A 19,850-nucleotide genomic window follows, 5' to 3' on the forward strand; every position below is an offset into this window, starting at 1 on the left:
TTTTGATTATTTAAAAATGAACTTTGCTGAACCAAAAATGGCTGCCACAAATCACCTGATATCTGGAATTGTAAAGTGACCACAAAGGCATTATAAAGGTTGCACCGGGGTGGCATGCGGTGCAGTGGTTAGCACTGGGACTGCAGCGGTGAGGACCCAGGTTCGAATCCCGGCCCTGGGTCACTGTCCGTGTAGAGTTTGCACATTTTCCCCATGTCTGCATGGATTTCACCCCCACAACCCAAAGATGTGCAGGTTCGGTGGATTGGCCACGCTAAATTGACCCTGAATTGGGAAAAAATAATAATTGGGTACTCTAAATTTATTTTTAAAATATAATGGTTGCACAGGAGACATGCCCTGACATGTTGATCATGGAATCTCACACCTGGGACTGTCTAGTTCCAGTTATAAAAGGATGTATTGAAAGGAAATGGATGTCATTTTATAAGCTTATGCCACTAGTGGAGACTGAAGGCCCGCAAGACAAGAGCCACCTGGAACAGTGTCATCAATATGGATAATGACTCTTTCAGAGGCTAATGACTGAAACATTATAAGCCATAGAACAAAAGTTAGATTCAGACACCAGATAAACATCCCTTTATGTGATCATTGTGGAGATAGGACATCACATGACTCAAGTCAACATTTTGAACACTCTGTATAGAGTTGAGAGATTGGAGAAGCAAAGCAGTCTGCTGATTCATCTCCAAGCTGACTAGGCTGCCCTCCTCGAAGCCTGTTTATCTGGAAGCCACTGACCACTGCCTGGCAAGCAGGCCGCCCATCTCTGATTATTAACCCATCTCACTGTGTCATCATCACCGTTAAAGGAATTCTGCACTACTTTTGAAAAAAAATTTAGAGTAACCAATTATTTTTTCTTTTCCGATTATGGGGCAATTTGGCATGGCCAATCTACCTACTCTGCACATTTTTGTTTTGGGTTTGTGGGGGCGAGACCGACACACACATGGGGAGAATGTGCAAACTTCACACGGACAGTGACCCACGGCCAGGATCGAACCCGGGTCCTTGGCTCCATGAGGCAACAGTGCTAACCACTGTGCCACCGTGCCACCCATGGAATTCTGCGCTACTACCTTAAGTCAGAAACCTGCCTGAACTGGAGCCTTTCTGCAAAGGAATCCCTTCTAGATTTGGACTTTCTGGACTCTGCCAATCACATGAACTGATATTAATTTCTGTGATTCTTTTTTGCTGTAGCACGGTAGCATTGTGGATAGCACAATTGCTTCACAGCTCCAGGGTCCTAGGTTCGATTCCGGCTTGGGTCACTGTCTGTGCGGAGTCTGCACAACCTCCCCGTGTGTGCGTGGGTTTCCTCCGGGTGCTCCGGTTTCCTCCCACAGTAAAAAGATGTGCAAGTTAGGTGGATTGGCCATGCTAAATTCCCCCTTAATTGGAAAATGAAAATTGGGTACTCTAAATTTATTTAAGAAAATAAATAGTATAGTCCTCTGTTAGGTGCAGCCATGGTTCCTGTTGGATGGTCTTTCCTTCTAACCTTTTGCTTGCTCATCATACCTGGCATTTTCCTTCCTGACGCCCAGGAAATGGAGCTGGCAATAGAAGGTTGTGTACATTTGGGTCTTTTACAAACTCAAGAGTTTAAAAAAGGTTTCTCTAAGAAATTGCGGGAGGGAAGGGGGGAGGGGGGGGCAAGTGGCAGTGTTCTGGTTTCCGAGCCTGCTTACATCTTCTAGTGCTGGAGACTGGTGCCATGACATTGGATTGACGACCTCACATCATCAGCGCACCGGATCTTACATTCGTACAAGGGGTGGCGTAGAGGGCTGGTGGGGCTGGAGGGTCGGTGGGGGTGGGCCACCTGATTTGTGGTTGTAAAATTGAGCAACCCACCCCCCCCCCCCCACCAAATTTCCCGGCCCCTGAAACTCAGCTTCGTCGCAAAGGGCTACTGCCACAGGTCAGAAATTCTTCCTGATTGTTCGAAAGGACATCAGATGAAGCACACCTTTTACCTAATGGACGCGCAACAGGAGATTTGAAAACACCATGTATGAAGTGAGAAAGAGGTTATTGCCCATTCCTTTCCTGGATTACACTGGATGAAACAAAAAGAAATATAATGATATATTTCTGGCCTCCACTACACACTCCGGGGTCCTGTAATGCTGCTCAGTCAGGGAAGAGCACATGAAATAGGAACAGGAATAGACCATATTGTCAAGATACTAGAGCAAAGGGCAGCAAGTGGCACAGTGGTTAGCACTGGGACTGCGGCGCTGAGGACCCCGGTTCAATCCCGGCCCTGGGTCACTGTCTGTGTGGGGTTTGCACATTCTCCCCGTGTCTGCGTGGGTTTCGTCCCCACAACCCAAAGATGTGCAGGCCAGGTGGATTGGCCACGCTAAATTGCCCCTTAATTGGAAAAAAAATAACAATTGGGTACTCAAAAGCTTTAAAAAAAGATACTGGATTAAAAGGCAGACTCAAAAATTGAGTAAAATCAAGATTGCAAATAAAATTGGGATAAAGAATTGGATTAAAGGGACGCAATAAAAGTACAGCTGTCTGAAGGGGTGTTCTGGATATGCAAATTAGCGTGAATTAGGAAAACAAGTGACCAGGGGTTGGACAATGTATTGAAATAGGCGTTAGAACTGTAGAAGAGGTGAGTTCAATTTGGAGACATAAGAAAATAATTTGTACCAATACTCGAAAGGCTTGGTCCAAGGTGTTATCGAGATAGCAGAACATCAAAAGGAAGAAATTATCCATAGGATTGGAGAGTGGGAGGAACAGCTAGCAAACAGGACTCTCTCCAGAAAGCACAGAACTCCAGTCTCATTGGCTTTGAGATGCCTCAGAGAAAAACTACGTTGAATGGAAGAAAGACTCTCCCAAACTTAAAGATAATTAGTCGGAGGTAACTATATGCTGGATTTGGCTCATCCAGTTATATAATACTGGATGTTGTTTGGAAAAGGGGAATTTCTCAGAGTTTGCTGAAACATAGATAGTTGGGAACAAGGGTTAGCTTCATGGGATACTGTGCGTGTATTGTCATTATTGTAGTTAGGTGTGCAGTTGTAGTGTATTATAGTCTTTCTTGTGTGGCACGGCATGGTGGCATAGTGGTTGGCACTGCTGTCTCACAGCGCCAGGAACCCGGGTTCGATTAAGATCTTGGGTGACTGTCGGTGTGGAATTTGCACGTTCTCCCCGTGTCTGCATGGGTTTCCTCTGGTTTCCTCCCACAGTCCAAAGATGTGCAGGTTAGGTGGATTGGCCATGATAAATTGCTCCATAATTTCCTAAAGGTTATGTGGGGTTTGGATTGGATTGGATTGGATTATCGTCACGTGTACCGAGGTACAGTGAAAAGTATTTTTCTGCGAGCAGCTCAACAGATCATTAAATACATGGGAAGAAAAGGGAATAAAAGAAAATACATAATAGGGCAACACAACATATACAATGTGACTACATAAGCTCTGGCATCGGATGAAGCATACAGGGTGTTGTGTTAATGAGGTCAGTCCATAAGAGAGTCATTTAAGAGTCTGGTAACAGTGGGGAAGAAGCTGTTTTTGAGTCTGTTTGTGCGTGTTCTCAGACTTCTGTATCTCCTGCCCGATAGAAGAAGCTGGAAGAGTGAGTAAGCCGGCTGGGAGGGATCTTTGATTATGCTGCCCGCTTTCCCCAGGCAGCGGGAGGTGTAGATGGATTCAATGGATGGGAGGCAGGTTCGTGTGATGGACTGGCCGGTGTTCACGACTCTCTGAAGTGGGATAGGGGATAGTGAGCCTAGGTAGGGTGCTCTTTCGGGTGATCGGTGTGGACTTGATGGACCGAATGGCCTCTTTCTGCACTGTAATGATTCTATGATTCTATTCTATGATTTCAATTGATTACAACAAGACTGGACTGGTCCTCATTAGTCTGCACATCTTTCCTCACAATAAACTAAATTGAAAAAATACACCACTACGAACCCGTGTTCCAAGTTACTCTTCTGGATTTTGGGATACCCTGGCATCTGACATCAGTGGGGTCCTTAACAAAATGGCCGATCGAACCCGCACCATCATTCAATACAATCATGGCCAATCCCGGGCTTCACTTTCCTGCCCGCTCCCCACACCCTTTGATTCCCTGAGAAACCAAATGCATGTCCATCCCAGCCTTAAAGGCCTCAGGTGAACCAGTGGGCGTTGCCTCGACCCTCTCTGGGCAATGGCAAGAATGTGGGCGAGAAACATGTGGCCAGGCCATCCCTCCATCATCCGGCCAAAATCACTGAAGATACAATTACTGAGGTAGGTTCTGGGGTAGAAGTAATGTAGAGGGGACTTTACGCTGCATTTAACATGCAAGGGAAACCTATTGGGCGGGATTCTCCGTTGGCCGACACCGAAATTGGGAACGACGATCAGGCAGAGAATGGCTCGTCACGCCGAAATCGAGGCAGGCACTGGTTGGTGCCAGGTCGTGATGCTCCGCCCCCTCTGAATATTCTTCATTGAGGCGCGCAGGCGCAGCCCCGTTGGAATGTCCTTGGCCGGCCCATCTGTGATGCTCCGCATCCGATTGGTGCGTTGGGGGGGGGGGGGGGGGTGTAGGTGTACGTGCAGCCGCAGCTTGTCAGCCCTGTGCAGCACGGGACCCAACGATTCTCCAAGCGTTTTCCGCGTGTTCTGCGGGTGTTTCACGCAGCACCGGTGCTTACCTCTCACCGGTAGTGGGATTGGTGAGGATTTTGCGCCGATTTCCCCGTCGCGATACACCGCGCATCCTCCGTTGGCGCTCAGCCTCAGGAACGGAAAATCCAGCCCATTGTTTTTGAGGTTACACCTCTTTTGATGACCGTGTAATGTCCCAGATAAAAATGATGATAAAGTACCCAAAATAATTGTAGGGGTGACCACTGTTATTCAGTCTGCTCAGAACATTAAGGATTTAACACAGCACAGTTTGTATCATTAGGAAGCTGCTTTTATTTAAACATATCCACAACATACCAGGAGAATAGAATTACCAACGCAATTGTCACAAATTTAACAATCACTTCGGGATTATGACTTGACAGCTTATTTTTAAAGGTTGGTTCACTTTCTTTACACTAAGCACAATAAATATTTTCCCTGTTTGAGCTTCAGCTGGTTGATAGTTGAGTGTCTATCGCCTCTGGCACAACCAAATGTTTGACAAACTTGAATCTCATTCTATTATCTGTACTTCCAGCTCAAAGACTTGCCTTAGTTGCTGCCAGTTATTGCATGGCTCCTGCGGTTCCTTTGTCCCTCAGTTTAAAAAAAAAACAAATTAAAAAAAAAATTTAGAGTACCCAATTCATTTTTTTTCCAATTAAGGGGCAATTTAGCATGGCCAATTCACCTAGCCTGCACATTTTTGGGTTGTGGGGGCGAAACCCACGCAAACACGGGGAGAATGTGCAAACTCCACACGGACAGTGACCCAGAGCCGGGATCGAACCTGGGACCTCGGCGCCGTGAGGCATCAGGGTTAACCCACTGCGCCACCGTGCTGCCCCCCCTTTGTCCCTCAGTTAATAATCATTTGAAATTGAAATGTACTTGAGGCATCTCCTGTCTTAATGTTATGTCTTGTAGAATCATATCATTTCATAGCTCAGATGGAGGACATTATGCTCATGATACCTCTTGGAAAAATCTATCCATTTAGTCCTCTTTCCTTTCCCCTTTGTACATTTACCTACTTTTTAAAAAAAAGTCAATGATGGATTCTGCTTTAACCATCATTTCTTGTGGAGTCTTGCCCTAACAACCTCCTTGCTTTATTTTCTGTCTCAGATGGGTTTTTTTGCATTCATTCACCGGATGTTGCTAGCTATCATTGCCCTTGATCCGAGTCAACCACATTGCTGTGGGTCTGGAGTCACATGGAGACCAGACCAGGTAAGGACAGACGATTTCCTTCCCTAAAGGAAGCGAGAGAAACAGATGTTTTTTTATGACAATTGACAATGGTTTCGTGGTCATCATTAGGCTTTTAATTCCAGATTTCTATTGAATTCAAATTCCATCGTCTGCAGCGATGGGATTCGAACACTGGTCCCAAGAACATTACCCTGGGCCTCTGGATTACTAGTGACATTACACCAGCACCTCCCCTGGATTACCCTGCTTGGCCAGAATGAAAACAGGTACAGTTTGGTTGGACTTTTCTTAGAACATTAGCCTCTCATCTCCAATATCATCACAGTGAGCCGTCTTCAATACCCCCTTCACAACTTTGACATCTTTCTTAATGCTGGGTCCTGAAACTGGACTTACTATTCCAAGTGCACCCCAAGCAACACTTTGTGTAATTTTAGCTCTACTTTGCATTTGCACTTTGCGTTCCAACTTATAACATTGAATATCCCGGGCTTTACCTATTTCTTTATAAGCTTGTTTTAAGCGTCATAAGTTCTATCTCGGTAATCTCCTTCATCCCCACCGATATATTTGTGCTCGTCCGGTTCTGGTCTCCTGAACATCCCTGATTCTACCATTGGTGGTCACGCCTTCAGCTGGCTGGGCCCTAAGCTCTGGAACACCCTCCCTATCCAACTCTGTCTCTCTATCTCATTTCCTTCTTTAAGATGTTCAATAAAACCTACCTCTTTGACCAAGGTTTTGAGCACCTGCCCTCAAATCTCGTGTGGCGTAATGTCATATTTTGTTTCGCTGTGAGGTGCCTGGGATGTTTTATTACCTTAAAGGCGCGACGCAAAGTATAAGTTGCCGTTGTTATTTTACCATTTTTAACGTGCTGGCTCAAACTCGTTCATCGGATGGATGACGGATGTGTACCCAAAGGCCTTCTGTACGTGAACTGCCCACTGGGTCACTGCCTCCTGGACATCCGCACCTCCGCTACAAAGTGAGTGAGATATGAAGATGGTGGATATTGATACTGACAACTGGAAGACAGTTAGTCAGGGCACGAATCAACTCCAGCCTCCCGGATTGCCTTGATCCACTACAGTTCGCCTACCGCTGTAACAGGTCCACAGCAGACATCATCTCCATGGCCCTGCACTCTACCCTGGAACACCTAGATAACAAAGACACCTATGTCAGACTCCTATTTATTGACTACAGCTCAGCCTTCAGCACCATCATTCCTACGAAACTCATCTCCAAACTCCGTGGCCTTGGCCTCGGCTCCTCCCTCTGCGACTGGATCCTGAACTTTCTAACCCACAGGCCACAATCAGTAAGGATAGGCAACAACACCTCCTCCACGATCATCCTCAACATCAGTGCCCCACAAGGCTGTGTCCTCAGCCCCCTCCTATACTCCTTGTACACCCATGACTGTGTGGCCAAATTCCCCATGAACTTGATTTTCTAATTTGCTGATGACACCACCATAGTGGGTCGGATTTCAAACAATGACGAGGCAGAGTACAGGAATGAGATAGGGAATCTGGTTAACTGGTGCGATGACAATAATCTCTCCCTCAATGTCAACAAAACGAAGGAGATTGTCATCGACTTCAGGAAGTGTAGTGGAGAACATGCCCCTGTCTACATCAATGGGAACGAAGTAGAAAGGGTCGAGAGCTTCAAGTTTTTAGGTGTACAGATCACCAACAACCTGTCTTGGTCCCCCCCATGCCGACACTATCGTTAAGAAAGCCCACCAACGACTATTTTCTCAGAAGACTAAGGAAATTTGGCATGTCAGCTACGACCCTCACCAACTTCTCCAGATGCACCATAGAAAGCATTCTTTCTGGTTGTATCACAGCTTGGTATGGATCCTGCTCTGCCCAAGACCGCAGGAAACTACAAAAGGTTGTGAATGTAGCCCAGTCCATCATGCAAACCAGCCTCCCATCCAGTGACTATCTATAATTCCCACTGCCTCGGAAAGGCAACCAGGATAATTAAGGACCCCACGCACCCTGGACATACTCTCTTCCACCTTCCGTCAGGAAAAAGATACAAACGTTTGCGGTTACGTACCAACAGACTCAAGAACAGCTTCTTCCCTGCTTCCATCAGACTTTTGAATGGACCTACCTCGTATTAAGTTGATCTTTTCTCTACATCCCAGCCATGACAGTAACAGTCCAAAGATGTGCAGGTTAGGTTGATTGGCCACGCTAAATTGCCTTTAGTGTCCAATACAGTTAGGTGGGGTTTCTGGGTTATGGGGATGGAGATGTGAGCTTAAGTGGGGTGCTCTTTCCATAGAGTGCAGACTCGATGGGCCAAATGGCCTTCTTCTGCACTGTAAATTCTATGATTCTATTCTATGATTGCATTCTGCAATCTCTCCTTCCTTCCCTATATACGGTATACGTTGTCTGTATAGCATGCAAGAAACAATACTTTTCACTGTATACTAATACATGTGACAACAATAAATCAAATCAAATCAAATCAAAAGTCGCTGATGGCCATGACTTCTGGAGCTTTCCACTGGCCGAGGAGAGGGCCACATAGAAAACTGAGGTCAGCGGACAATTCTCAGCCCGCTGTCATCCTCTGCAGTAAATATGGTAGAGGCTGTCATGGCGGGGTGGGGTTCCTGAGCCACACCAGGCAATGCTCGACACATTGACCACCATAGTACAAACCATCGTCTTATGAGACGGAAGGTTGTCAGAGGTACCATTTTTAAAGATGTCATTGAACAAAGTCCAATTGCTCTTCTATTCTTTAAAGTTTGACCAGGTATGGCAGGTTTTCCAGGCCGCGCCCCGCCCCCCTGCGGTGTATTTTCCGGCACGGAAGGCCGCTCGTCATTGGTCAGCGGCGAGAATCTGCAACCCCGCCAATGTCTATGAAAATGAAATGAAAATCGCTTAGTGTCGCCACATTCCAGCGCCTGTTCGGGGAGGCTGGTACGGGAATTGAACCGTGCTGCTGGCCTGCCTTGGTCTGCTTTAAAAGCCAGCGATTTAGTGCTGTGCTAAACCAGCCCCTATGTACTCAAATGGGGTGTTGCTTTCCCCACACCCTCCACTGCCAGGGAACGTGCTGTGTGTGTGTGTGTGTGTGTGTGTGTGTGGGGGGGGACCATCAGCAGGACCGAAAGATTCCGCTGGCAATAAAGGCTGGAGAATTTCAGCCTTAATGTCCATTCCCTCCCTTTCTCTCTCTGTGGTAGCACCTCACATTGACCCGCATTGAGTTTCATTTCGTCTGCCCAATCTGCCTTTACTCTCCTGAAGATACTTACAGTCCTCTGTATTTCTGTGTCGACCTCAATAGTCCTGATCATTTATATATGTTGGGAAGGACAAAGGGCCCAACACTGGCCCAATGGGAATTCTAATTCAGATAGACAATATAAATGCCTTACTTTTCTGTCATTTACCACCTTCCTCGACAGTCTGCCATATTCCCCTCAATATCACCTTCTGAAATTTGTTTGTCAATTTTCAGAATTTTTGACCATTTTTCCACGTAGATCATTTGCAAGAGTTCGCCACGGTTTCGAGTGGAGGGAGACCACCTGGCTGAAAAGAAGCCTTTCGACAACCCTGAAGAAATTTGTTTCCCCAAAGGCTGTAAACAGCGAGGGATTATTTAGCCTCTCTCGGCAATTGCGAAGCACCTCACAATCAGCGGGCTGGGAGGTTTCTGAGCCCCTAAGACTAAACAGATTGTGATAATGAAAATGGAGGAAGGGAGAGAGAGACAAGCAACACAGCCAGGGAAGACGACATTCAAATAAAGAACGTACAGCACTTTTCACAATGCACTGGCCGTCTCAGAACACTTGACAGCCAATGAGATATTTTTTAAAGAGTAGTCACCATTCTAGTGTAGGAAACACAGCAAGCAATTTGTGCACAGCAAGATCCCAAAAACAGTAAATTAGACAATAGCCAGATTAGGTAGGGTGCTCTTTCCAAAGGGCCGGTGCAGACTCGATGGGCATAATGGCCTCCTTCTGCACTGTAAATTCTACGATTCTATTATAATCTGCTTTTATTGTGTTGTCGATTGAAAGAGAAACATTGGCCCCTGTTTTTGTATCTCAAAGTAATGCATTGGGATCTTTGACGCTCATCCAAGCAAGCAGACGTCTCAGTCGAATGATGGCGCCACCAGCAGTGTAGCACCCCCTCAGTATTGCATCTGGAGTGATAACCTGGATTTTTGGGCTCGAGCCCTTGACTGGGACTTAACCCAGAACCTTCCCACCGAGCTATGGCTCGGTCAGGTTTGCTAAACCGAAGTCCGAGAAGCAGTTCGACCTCGCAAAGGCTGTCAGAAGGTTAGAATGCAGCAGCGTAACTAGAAGTTACACGGTGCAGGCAAGCATGCCAACCCACTAATGAGGGAAGATGCATTACGTTCATTGTCGCACAGAGACAAGTTGGTCGAGTTATGCAGATCTATTCATAACTGTTGCTGTGTATTATCAATCATTGTGACATAAACAGCTTAATGGTTTGCAAGAGCACTAGAAATAGGAGCAGGGGTGGACCACATGGCCCGTCGAGCCTGCTTCGCCAATCAGTATGATCCTGGCCGGGGGTCGGGGGGGGGGGGGGGGGGGGTCGGGTATGTGTTTATTATTGTTTCATGGGGGGGGGTTGTACATTGGGGGAATTCGCGATATAAGTGTACGATGTTGATCTGTTTGTTTTCATGCTTTTCTTTTTTCTGTAGGGGGGGATTTGTTGAAAATTTGCTAAAATTGAATAAAAATATTTAAAAAAAAAAAAATTCCCCGAGAGACCGTCTGTCTATCCCACAGCCTTAAATGTATTCAACGATGGAGCATCCACAAGTCCCTGGGGTGGAGAATTCCAAAGATTCACAACCCTCTGAGAGAAGCAATTTCTCCCTCATCTTAGCCCTAAACGAACAGCCCCCTTATCCCGAGACTGTGACCCCAATTTCGGAATTCCACAACCAGGGAAATCAAACCTGTCAAGCCTGTTTTGGATCTCATGTTTCAATGAGATTGCTTCTCATTCTTCTGAACTCCAGAGACCATGGGCCTAAGTTGCTCACCCCTTCATCATAGGACGACCCTCTCATCCTAGGGGCCAATCGATTGAGCCTTTGCTGTACCTTTTGCTAGGCAAATATATCTTTCCTTAAATGTGGAGAACAAAACTGCACAAGATACTCCAAGTGTGGGCTCACCAAAACCCTGTATAATTGTAGCAAGACCTCCGACGTGACATCTTCCTGAATTCCTTTTGATAATTCATACACCCAACATCCACTCAAATCCTTTATCAGTGCACACATTATTTCCTTGTATGAGTTCGGACCTTGCGGCCAATGACAATAAAACTGATAGCTCATAAATAAAGCATGTCTTCCAAATATCTACCACTCCTAGTCTGGAACTGTCTGATGAGACAGGGTACAAAAATAGAGCAGGGGAACACAATCCTCAGCACGGTCACCAAAAAAGCATTTTCCCACGTAAATATAAAAAGAGTGACCTGACTGGACCAAGAATCATCGAAAGGTAGAGGATTAGTAGTGCTTAATGTGGTCCGTCTGGCCAGTCCCAAACTCCAACCAACCTCAGATGTTACTCTCGGACACCTCAATCCCTTCTTCTGTCAACTATTCACCCAGCACCCAGTTGAATTTGCCAATGCTATCCTCTGACTGGGCAATCTGTTCCATATATTCACTGTCCTGTACTTGTCACTTGTGTCAGTAATAGCTGCTGTAACAATGCTTGACTCTAGACATAATAACTTGAGTTACAATGCTTCATGCGCTTAAGTGTTTCTTCTTGGTCAGACAGATGCCTGATAGGTGTTAAAATCCTTCACCCGTTTTGCAATTCTGACTCAAGCTGTCAAAGCCTTCGCCCGTAGCATTTCCGCTTGTTTGCTAATGAAGCGCACTCGCTGCCTCTAAGTTTCTTGATAGTGATATCTGGGTGGTGAACATTGTTAGCAAGGCCAGCATTTATTGCCCATCCCTTGCTGTCCTTGAGAAGATGGTGGTGGGCCTTCATTGTGAACCGCTGCAGTCTCTGTAGTCAAGGTGCTCCGTTAGCGCTGTTAGCCAGGGAATGTTTGGGTACTAACTTGGCAGGAATGCAAGAACAGCGTGATGCATATCCAAGAAATGTGAGATTTCGAGTGGAACTTGGATGTGGGGAGGTTGCCATCAACCCGCTGCCCTGGTCCTTCGAGATGGTGGAGACCACAGAAACAATATTGCCTTTCACGAGAACACCTTTTGATCAACTCTTGTTATTGATATTCCATAATCTCCGGACCATTCCTAGTGGAGTTTGCTTCCTAAATACTAAAAGATGCAGCATCTTCTATAGGATGCCCCAAAGCATTTTGTAGCCAATTACGTACTGAAGAGGTGCAGTCACTGTTGTAATATACGTATATAATCAATTTGTGCACAGTAAGCTCCCGCAAATAAGCATATTGACCAGATTAATCTTTTTAATGATGTTGTTCAAGGGATAAGTATCAGCCAGGGCAGGATTAAATGGGGCTTCAGGAGTGGTTGGAGACGAGCTTATAGAGATATTAGAATGTTGATTAATGGCTCGGAGAGGAGTCATCAGAGGGTGCTAAATGGTGGTTCCTGGAGCTTGGGATTAATTGACAAATATTATCTTCATTTGGTATTGTATGGAAACCTGACCCTTGGAAAAGCCAAGAATTACAGAATTCTGACAAGGGACTGGATCAACCTGGCAGACCATGAGATGGCACCGGCAGTGTCCGATATGATGCTGCCCACAATACCCAAGAGGTCTTGGGGAACTGTGACCACTGTGACAATTAGGTACTTGACCATGATGGCCAGACACATTGCACAGTCATGGATAATCCCAGTGGGAACTCTTAAAATTGTCACCGCCAAAATTCGGACAAGGTTGACAACAGTTCCGATGAGTCTGCCAAGGGCTGATACCCCATTAGTGACCAAGGCGATCATTCTTCCCAGGGGAGCCAAGGCACTGGTAATGGTGGACTGGCAAACGCCCTCATCGACCTCTTCACTGGCTGGTTCCAGTGGTGTGTCAGCTTGCTCCGTTGCCAAATCTTCGCCATCCACTGCTGGGCTTTGCTCTGCAGGAGTCGGGGGAGAATTCTCTTCCACCATGTCCTGTTCGTCCACACTAATGGCTAATTTTTGTACCAGCTCATCCACCTCTTTGAAGGTCTCCGCCTCATCATCTTGGCTTGTTCCTCCACAGCTGGCAAAGATCCTGACCCCTCCCAGTCTGTCCTCCAACTCGCTCACTGTCAGGTGCTCTGCCTTTGTTTCAGGCACCATTTGTTTCAAGAATGCAGTGGAAAAATCCTTATCGTAGGTTGCTATGTCCTCTCCCTCTGATTCCACGTCATCATTTAGGCAGGGGTCGTTATTCTTGTCCTGGGGGAAGGTGCAACAAAGAGCGGTCCAGACTGTCCCAGGCACCGAGACCCTGTTTTTCATTTTCTCTGCCAACGGGTGGTTAGCGCCCGTCACAAAGTACATTGATCGGCCGGACTTGTGGCATGTCTGCGCCAGCTTCTGGGCCAGCGCCTCCGCCTCCTTGAACCACCTGACATTGGCCCCGTGTTTCTCGGGCACCGCGTTGGTGAGGGTGCAGGTACTCGTGGCGCTCTCCATGCGATTTAGTGCGAATGGGTAGAGATGGCCTCGCTCATAGCCCGTACCCTGGTAGTCCACATCAACCGCCTGCAACTCACTGAAATCCAATTTGCAGCTTGTCATCTCCTTTGAATTAGCAGAATCCTCGATCTGAAACCAACATAGACGTAAATGTGAGAAAGATTCAAGCATTGTTATATGATTACTCAATGGATCTTCACATGTCCAACCGGGTCTACACCAGTGACCAAAGATGGCACAGTGCCCGCAGAGATGGCCACACCAGGAATCTCAAGGAGCAATGAGATTCACTGCCAGTTCTCACCCTTTGCACTGGTATCCATACATAGAACATAGAACATAGAAAAATACAGCATAGAACAGACCCTTCAGCCCACAATGTTGTGCCGAACCTTTGTCCTAGAATAATCATAGATTATCATAGAATTTACAGTGCATTCCACTCATTTCTTCTATTTTCCTTGTCATAAATAATTTATTGCAGAACAAATCCTAATTTATTTTTAATGTATTTGCTATTTAAATAAACGTTGGAATCAAAACTGGAGAATGATTACAGCAAAAGGCCATTCAGTCAACTGTGTCCATCTAATTCGCTGCAAGAACAAATCAACTGGTCCCACTCCCTCACTCTTTCCCCATAGCCCTGTAATGTTTGTCTCCAATTCCCTTTTGAAAGTCATAATTCCTGCATCCCCCACACTGTCCGGCAGTGCAGTTCAGATCCCAACCACTCACTGTGAGAAAGAAGGTTTTCCCTCGTGCCCTTTTCCCAATAACCTTAAATCTGTGTCTTCTGTTTCTCAGCCTTTCTCCCTATCTACTGTTGCCCTTTTTAATAATGAGGCTCTATTTATAATATGATGTTATGTCCCAACAGCGTCGCCAATACTGTGGATATTTCTATTTATCTCGGTGAACTACAAGTCTTTCCGTTATATCGGTCAAATGACCAAACAACCAGTTAGTCAGTTCAAAAGATGGTTTATTTAAACACAAGGATTACTTCAACATGCAAACACAATATCTACTATGAGTTAAACTCCACCTATCAGCTACAATAACCTATACTTAACTTCAGAGCGACCGGCACTGTGTAGATGGATAAGGCCTTTATCTTGAAATGAAATGAAAATCGCACGTAGGCTTCAAATGAAGTTACTGTGAAAAGCCCCTAGTCGCCACATTCCGGCGCCTGTTCGGGGAGGCAGATACGGGAATTGAACCGTGCTGCTGGCCTGCCTTGGTCTGCTTTCAAAGCCAGCGATTTAGCCCTGTGCTACTCACATGGCCGGTTTGAAGAAGTGGCTCTGTCTCTGCTGGGCTCCACCATCAGGTAGTGATCGTTGGTCTTGAACTTGGCTGTCTGGTCATTATGCTGCAGTTGGTGTGGGCACAGGCCAATCCCAAAAGAGGCTGGCACAGGCCGGGTCCAAAAGAGGCAGAACACATAGCTATGTCCCCTTTTATGCCTCTGGGATTTCACGCTCTTTGGGGCGGTCCTTGATCTTGGACCCAGTATTTCGACAGGCTCTGATCACTGCCTTCGATTTAGGCCAATAAAGGGGTGGGTGCCTTGGTGGCTGGGCGGGTCCTTAGCGGTCATTGACCTTGGCAGTTGTGCTTTCTGAGTAAGGGGAGTGGCGCCAATCAGTCTATGGCTGTACCGGTTTCTTGATTGGAGTCCTATTATTCTGGGGAACGGGCGGGGGTTTCGATCAGGTCTAGCCACTTGCGTTTCAAATACACAGAAGCTCTGCATCTGTCTGAGTCCTGGGTTGGCCATAATTCCCATGGTCCTTTGCAGATGGCCATCTCAGATGGCTACATTACTCAATCCAGTCCTCTTGTGGATCTATCCATGCAACATGAATTTCCTCATTCCTGGAAACCATTCTTGTGAATCTTTTCTGCACCCTCTCTAAAACCACAGCACGGTAGCACAGTGGTTAGCACTGACGCTTCACAGCGCCAGGGACCCGGGTTCAATTCCCGGCTTGGGTCACTGTCTGTGCGGAGTCTGCACGTTCTCCCTGTGTCTGCGTGGGTTCCCTCCGGGTGCTCCGGTTTCCTCCCACAAGTCCCGAAAGGCGTGCTTGTTAGGTGAATTGGACATTCTGAATTCTCCCTCAGTGTACCCGAACAGGCGCCGGAGTGTGGTGACAAGGGGCTTTTCACAGTAACTTACATTGCAGTTAATGTAAGCCTACTTGTGATACTAATAATGATTATTATTACCTTCACATCCTCCCTAAAACCTGGTGGCTAAAACCGGACACAGAACCGGTCGATCCAGTAATTCATAAAAAGGACATGGGCCGCAGTGGTTCGGTCAGCATTTACTGCCCATCCCTAATTTGACCTTCTCATTTTTTTAATTTAAAGTGTCCAATTCGTTTCTTTTCCAATTAAGGGGCAATTTAGCGTGGCCAATCCACCTACCCTGCACATCTTTGGGTTGTGGGGGTGAGACCCACGCAGACACGGAGAGAATGTAATTTGACCTTCCTAAGGGCAAATAGAAATGGGCAATAAATGCTGGCCTAGCCAGTGACACCCACACCCCGTAAAAGAATTTTAAAAACCACCCACCATAACATTTTGCTATTCTACACTGTGCTTTATTTATAAAATTCAGGACCCAGGGTGGTACGATGGTGCAGTGGTTAGCACTGCCGCCTCACAGCGCTGAGGGCCCGGGTTCGATCCTGGCCCCGGGGTCACTGTCCGTGTGGAGTTTGCACATTCTTCCCGTGTCTGCGAGGGTCTCCCCCCCCCCACAGCCCAAAGATGTGCAGAGTAGGTGGATTGGCCACGCTAAGTTGCCCCTTAATTGGAAAATAGATTTTTGCTAAAAGAATTGCATCTGCTATTATATTTTGCCTCTCCTTGTTTTCCTTGTACAATTTCACACTTTGTGGTAATCAATTTCTTGTTTTCCTTGTACAATTTCACACTTCTTGGTAATCAATTTCATCTATCAAATGTGCGCCCATTCCACCAGCCTGCCTGTGCCCTCTTGAAACGCCTCACCGACCTCCTCACATTTCACAATACATAGGAAGTAGGAGCAGGAATAGGCTGTTCGGCCCATCGAATCCGCTCCACTATTCAGCTGGATCGTGGCTGATCATTTCCCTCAAAGCCCCATTCCCCCGCTAGCCCCGTATTATGTCTCTAGAAACCAGAAATGTATTGATTTCTGTCTTGAGTATACCCAGTGACTGAGCTTCTACATCCCTCTCAGGTAGGGAATTCCAAAGATTCCCCTCCGAGTGAAGAAATCCTCCTCATCTCAGTCTTAAATGGCTTCCCCTTTACGCTGAGACTGTGTCCCATGGTTCTAGACTCACCAGCCAGGGGAAACGTCCAATCCACATCTACCATGTCACACTCTGTAAGACGTTTCTTCAGGTTTTGTGTCATCTGCAAATTTTGAAATTGAGCCTCGCCCACCAAAAGTCCAGATTATTAAATGTAGATTAAGGAAAGCAATAATTTTGTATCGACGCCTGGGGAGACCCCTGTAAACCTCTCTCCAGCCCACGAAGCAACCAATCACCACCACTCTCAGTTGCCCATCATTCAGCCTATTTGTATCTACGCTGCTGCTATCCCTTTCATCCCATAAGCTTCAGGTTTGCTGACAAGTCTGTTGTGTGGCACTGTGTCGAATGTCTTTTGGAAGTCCCTGTACACCACATCAACAACATTACCCCCATCTACCCTCGCTGTTACCTCATGCAACTTAGTTATACGCGATTTGCCTTTAACACATTTGTGCTGGTTTTTCTAAACTAATCTACATTTGCCCAAGAAACAGTTAATTTGATCCTGGATTATCACTTCTAATCTCATCATTTTTTAAAATGTTTCCGCCACTGAGGTTAAACTGACTAGTTTTATGTTGCTAGGTTTATCCTTGCATAATTTTTTGAATACGGGTGTAACATTTGCAGTTCTCACGTCCTCTGGCATCACGGCAGTATCGGAGGAAAATTGGAATGTTATCATAGAATCATAAACTCCCTGCAGTGCAGAAGGAGACCATTCAGCCCATTGTATCTGCACAAACCCTCTGAAAGAGCACTCTACACATGTCCACTCCACTATCCATCCGCGTAACCCCATAATCTAACATGCACATACTTAGACACAAGAGGGCAATTTAGCGTGGCCAAGCCACCTAATCTGCACATCTTTGGACTGTTGGGAGAAAACCGGAGCACCCGGAGGAAACCTGCACAGACATGGGGAGAACGTGCAAACTCCACACAGACAGTGACCCAAGGCCGGAATTGAATCCAGGTTCCTGGTGCTGTGAGCAGCAGTGCTAACCACTGTGCCACCGTATTGCACCACCTCATATACCCGTGATTCTGTAACTTGCTTCCTCACTCCCTTCAGTATCCTTGGACGCATCTCATCTAATCCTGGTGATTTAAGAATCTTAGAATCCCTACACCGCAGAAGGAGGCCATTCGGCCCATCGAGTCTGCATCAACCGTCCCAAAAGGGCACCCTACCTAGGCTCAATTATCCGCATTATCCCCGTAACTCCACCTGACCTGCATTTCTGTGGACTGTGAGAGGAAACTGGAGCACCCGGAAGGAACCCACGCAGAAAAGGTGAGAAAATGCAAACTGCACAGTCACCCAAGGTCGGAATTGAAGCTGGGAGGCGGCAATACTAACCAGTACAATTAGACTATTTAATCTGGTCAATGTTTAGTTCATCCAGTATCTCCACCACCTCATCTCACCATGACTTAAGCAGCGCCAACCTCCTTAGTAAAGGCAGACAGATGTAAAGTATTCATTTGGTAACCTCAGCCATGCCCGCTACCCCCATGTGTAGATTGCCGCCAGGGTCTCCAGTCTGCTCAATTCGCCTCTTTCCTGCCCTGCCGGATGCCCCGCAGAAGGAAGACACTCTGCCCATGCGGGCCACGATAGCTCTTTGAAGTTCTGCAAAAAAAACTGTCCCAAATCCAACCCCCCCCCCCCCATGGAAAATTAAGATCCCATTCGGACAGGGCGGCGCCCCCCCCCCCCCCCCCCCGCAATTCGCTGCACATATTCTGCTCAGCTGGTGCCCCTGACAACCACATCAGGTTACGAACTTCCCAACACTCCCAACCCCCCACCACCTCCAGTGAAAGCAATTTGCTGATAAATTACTCCCAATTAATTACTCCAAATTACTAACCCTATAACCCTATCCTTCAACCAACACCCCGAATCGATTGGTTTGGTGTGAGCCTGCCCCAGTTTCATCGCATTGGAGTCAGTTACCTGCGGTTCGTAGAACCAGGGAGTGGATCTGCGACCTTGCTGCTGGCCCCGGGTGCAGGGGTATCGGTAGGCGGAGTAGACGGGGCTCCGCAGCTCGATGCTGTACAGGGTGGCGAAGTGGTGGCGGTTCTCAAACCTCTGGCAGATGTGCACCTGGTCGGGAGCCTGGAAGCCCCGCGGAGGGGTGTTGCCCTGGAAGAACCAGCTGCATTGCTCAAAGTCGCGGAGCACCTCTGTCTTCAGCGTGCCTGCCTGCAGCAGCAGGAGGAGCAGGAGCAGCGCCCTGCCGTCCCCTGCCGCCTCCATGTCCCCGGGGCTCCGTCCCTCACACCAGGAAGTGCCAGCTGCCCGGATCTCCGCTCCTTGCAGCGCCGCTGCCCTGGGAGCCGGACTCCTGCTGAGGGGGCGGAGCTGCAGCACCCACACCTCACCCAGACACTCACCCACTCACTCACCCAGACACTCACCCACCCACACACAGATCTCCGCTGGGTTCCTGCAGGGCTGCTTTAGCAGGAGCGAGGACGCTGCAGACAGCGCCCTGTCACCCAGACATGACCATGAAACCTGTCCGCACTGTCAGCCAGGCTGCTCTGACACCGAGGGAGGTGAGAGGGGAGGTAAAGAGCTCTGCATTGCGCCGGATGTTATCATTAGCCTTGTCCCTGAACCAGAGCTGGAGGTTTGCACCAGCCCGCGGTTCCCTGGGATGTGTTGTAGTTTAGTAACCCCCCCCCCCCCTCCTCAGTCTGTGGCAGCGCCTTCTCCCCCCACCCCTGCCAGCAACAACCACTTGCAGCAAGACCGCCTTCTCAAAGGCAGCTTGGTTTGATGCTGCATGCTGAGCCAGCCCACATCCTCTCAGAGAATTGAGATGTCCAAGGTGTTCCTCAGGAGCTGAATGTGAGGCTGGCCACAGGATAAGGAGATCAGGGTGGGGGTGGT

General features: G+C 47.4%; 1 protein-coding gene across 1 annotated transcript; it reads right to left on the bottom strand.

Annotated features, from left to right (window-relative positions):
* Positions 1-4,964: 4,964 nt before the first annotated feature.
* On the bottom strand, positions 4,965-19,578 carry LOC140427774 (endonuclease domain-containing 1 protein-like). Its single transcript, XM_072513417.1, has 2 exons — positions 18,906-19,578; positions 4,965-13,739 (listed from the first exon to the last, which is right to left on the bottom strand). Exons 1-2 carry the CDS (start codon positions 19,209-19,211, stop codon positions 12,648-12,650), a joined length of 1,398 nt encoding a protein of 465 aa, XP_072369518.1. The 5' UTR covers positions 19,212-19,578; the 3' UTR covers positions 4,965-12,647.
* Between the last annotated feature and the right edge of the window lie 272 nt (positions 19,579-19,850).

The sequence above is a fragment of the Scyliorhinus torazame genome, chromosome 1 (genome assembly GCF_047496885.1).
Source record: "Scyliorhinus torazame isolate Kashiwa2021f chromosome 1, sScyTor2.1, whole genome shotgun sequence".
NCBI lineage: Eukaryota > Metazoa > Chordata > Chondrichthyes > Carcharhiniformes > Scyliorhinidae > Scyliorhinus > Scyliorhinus torazame.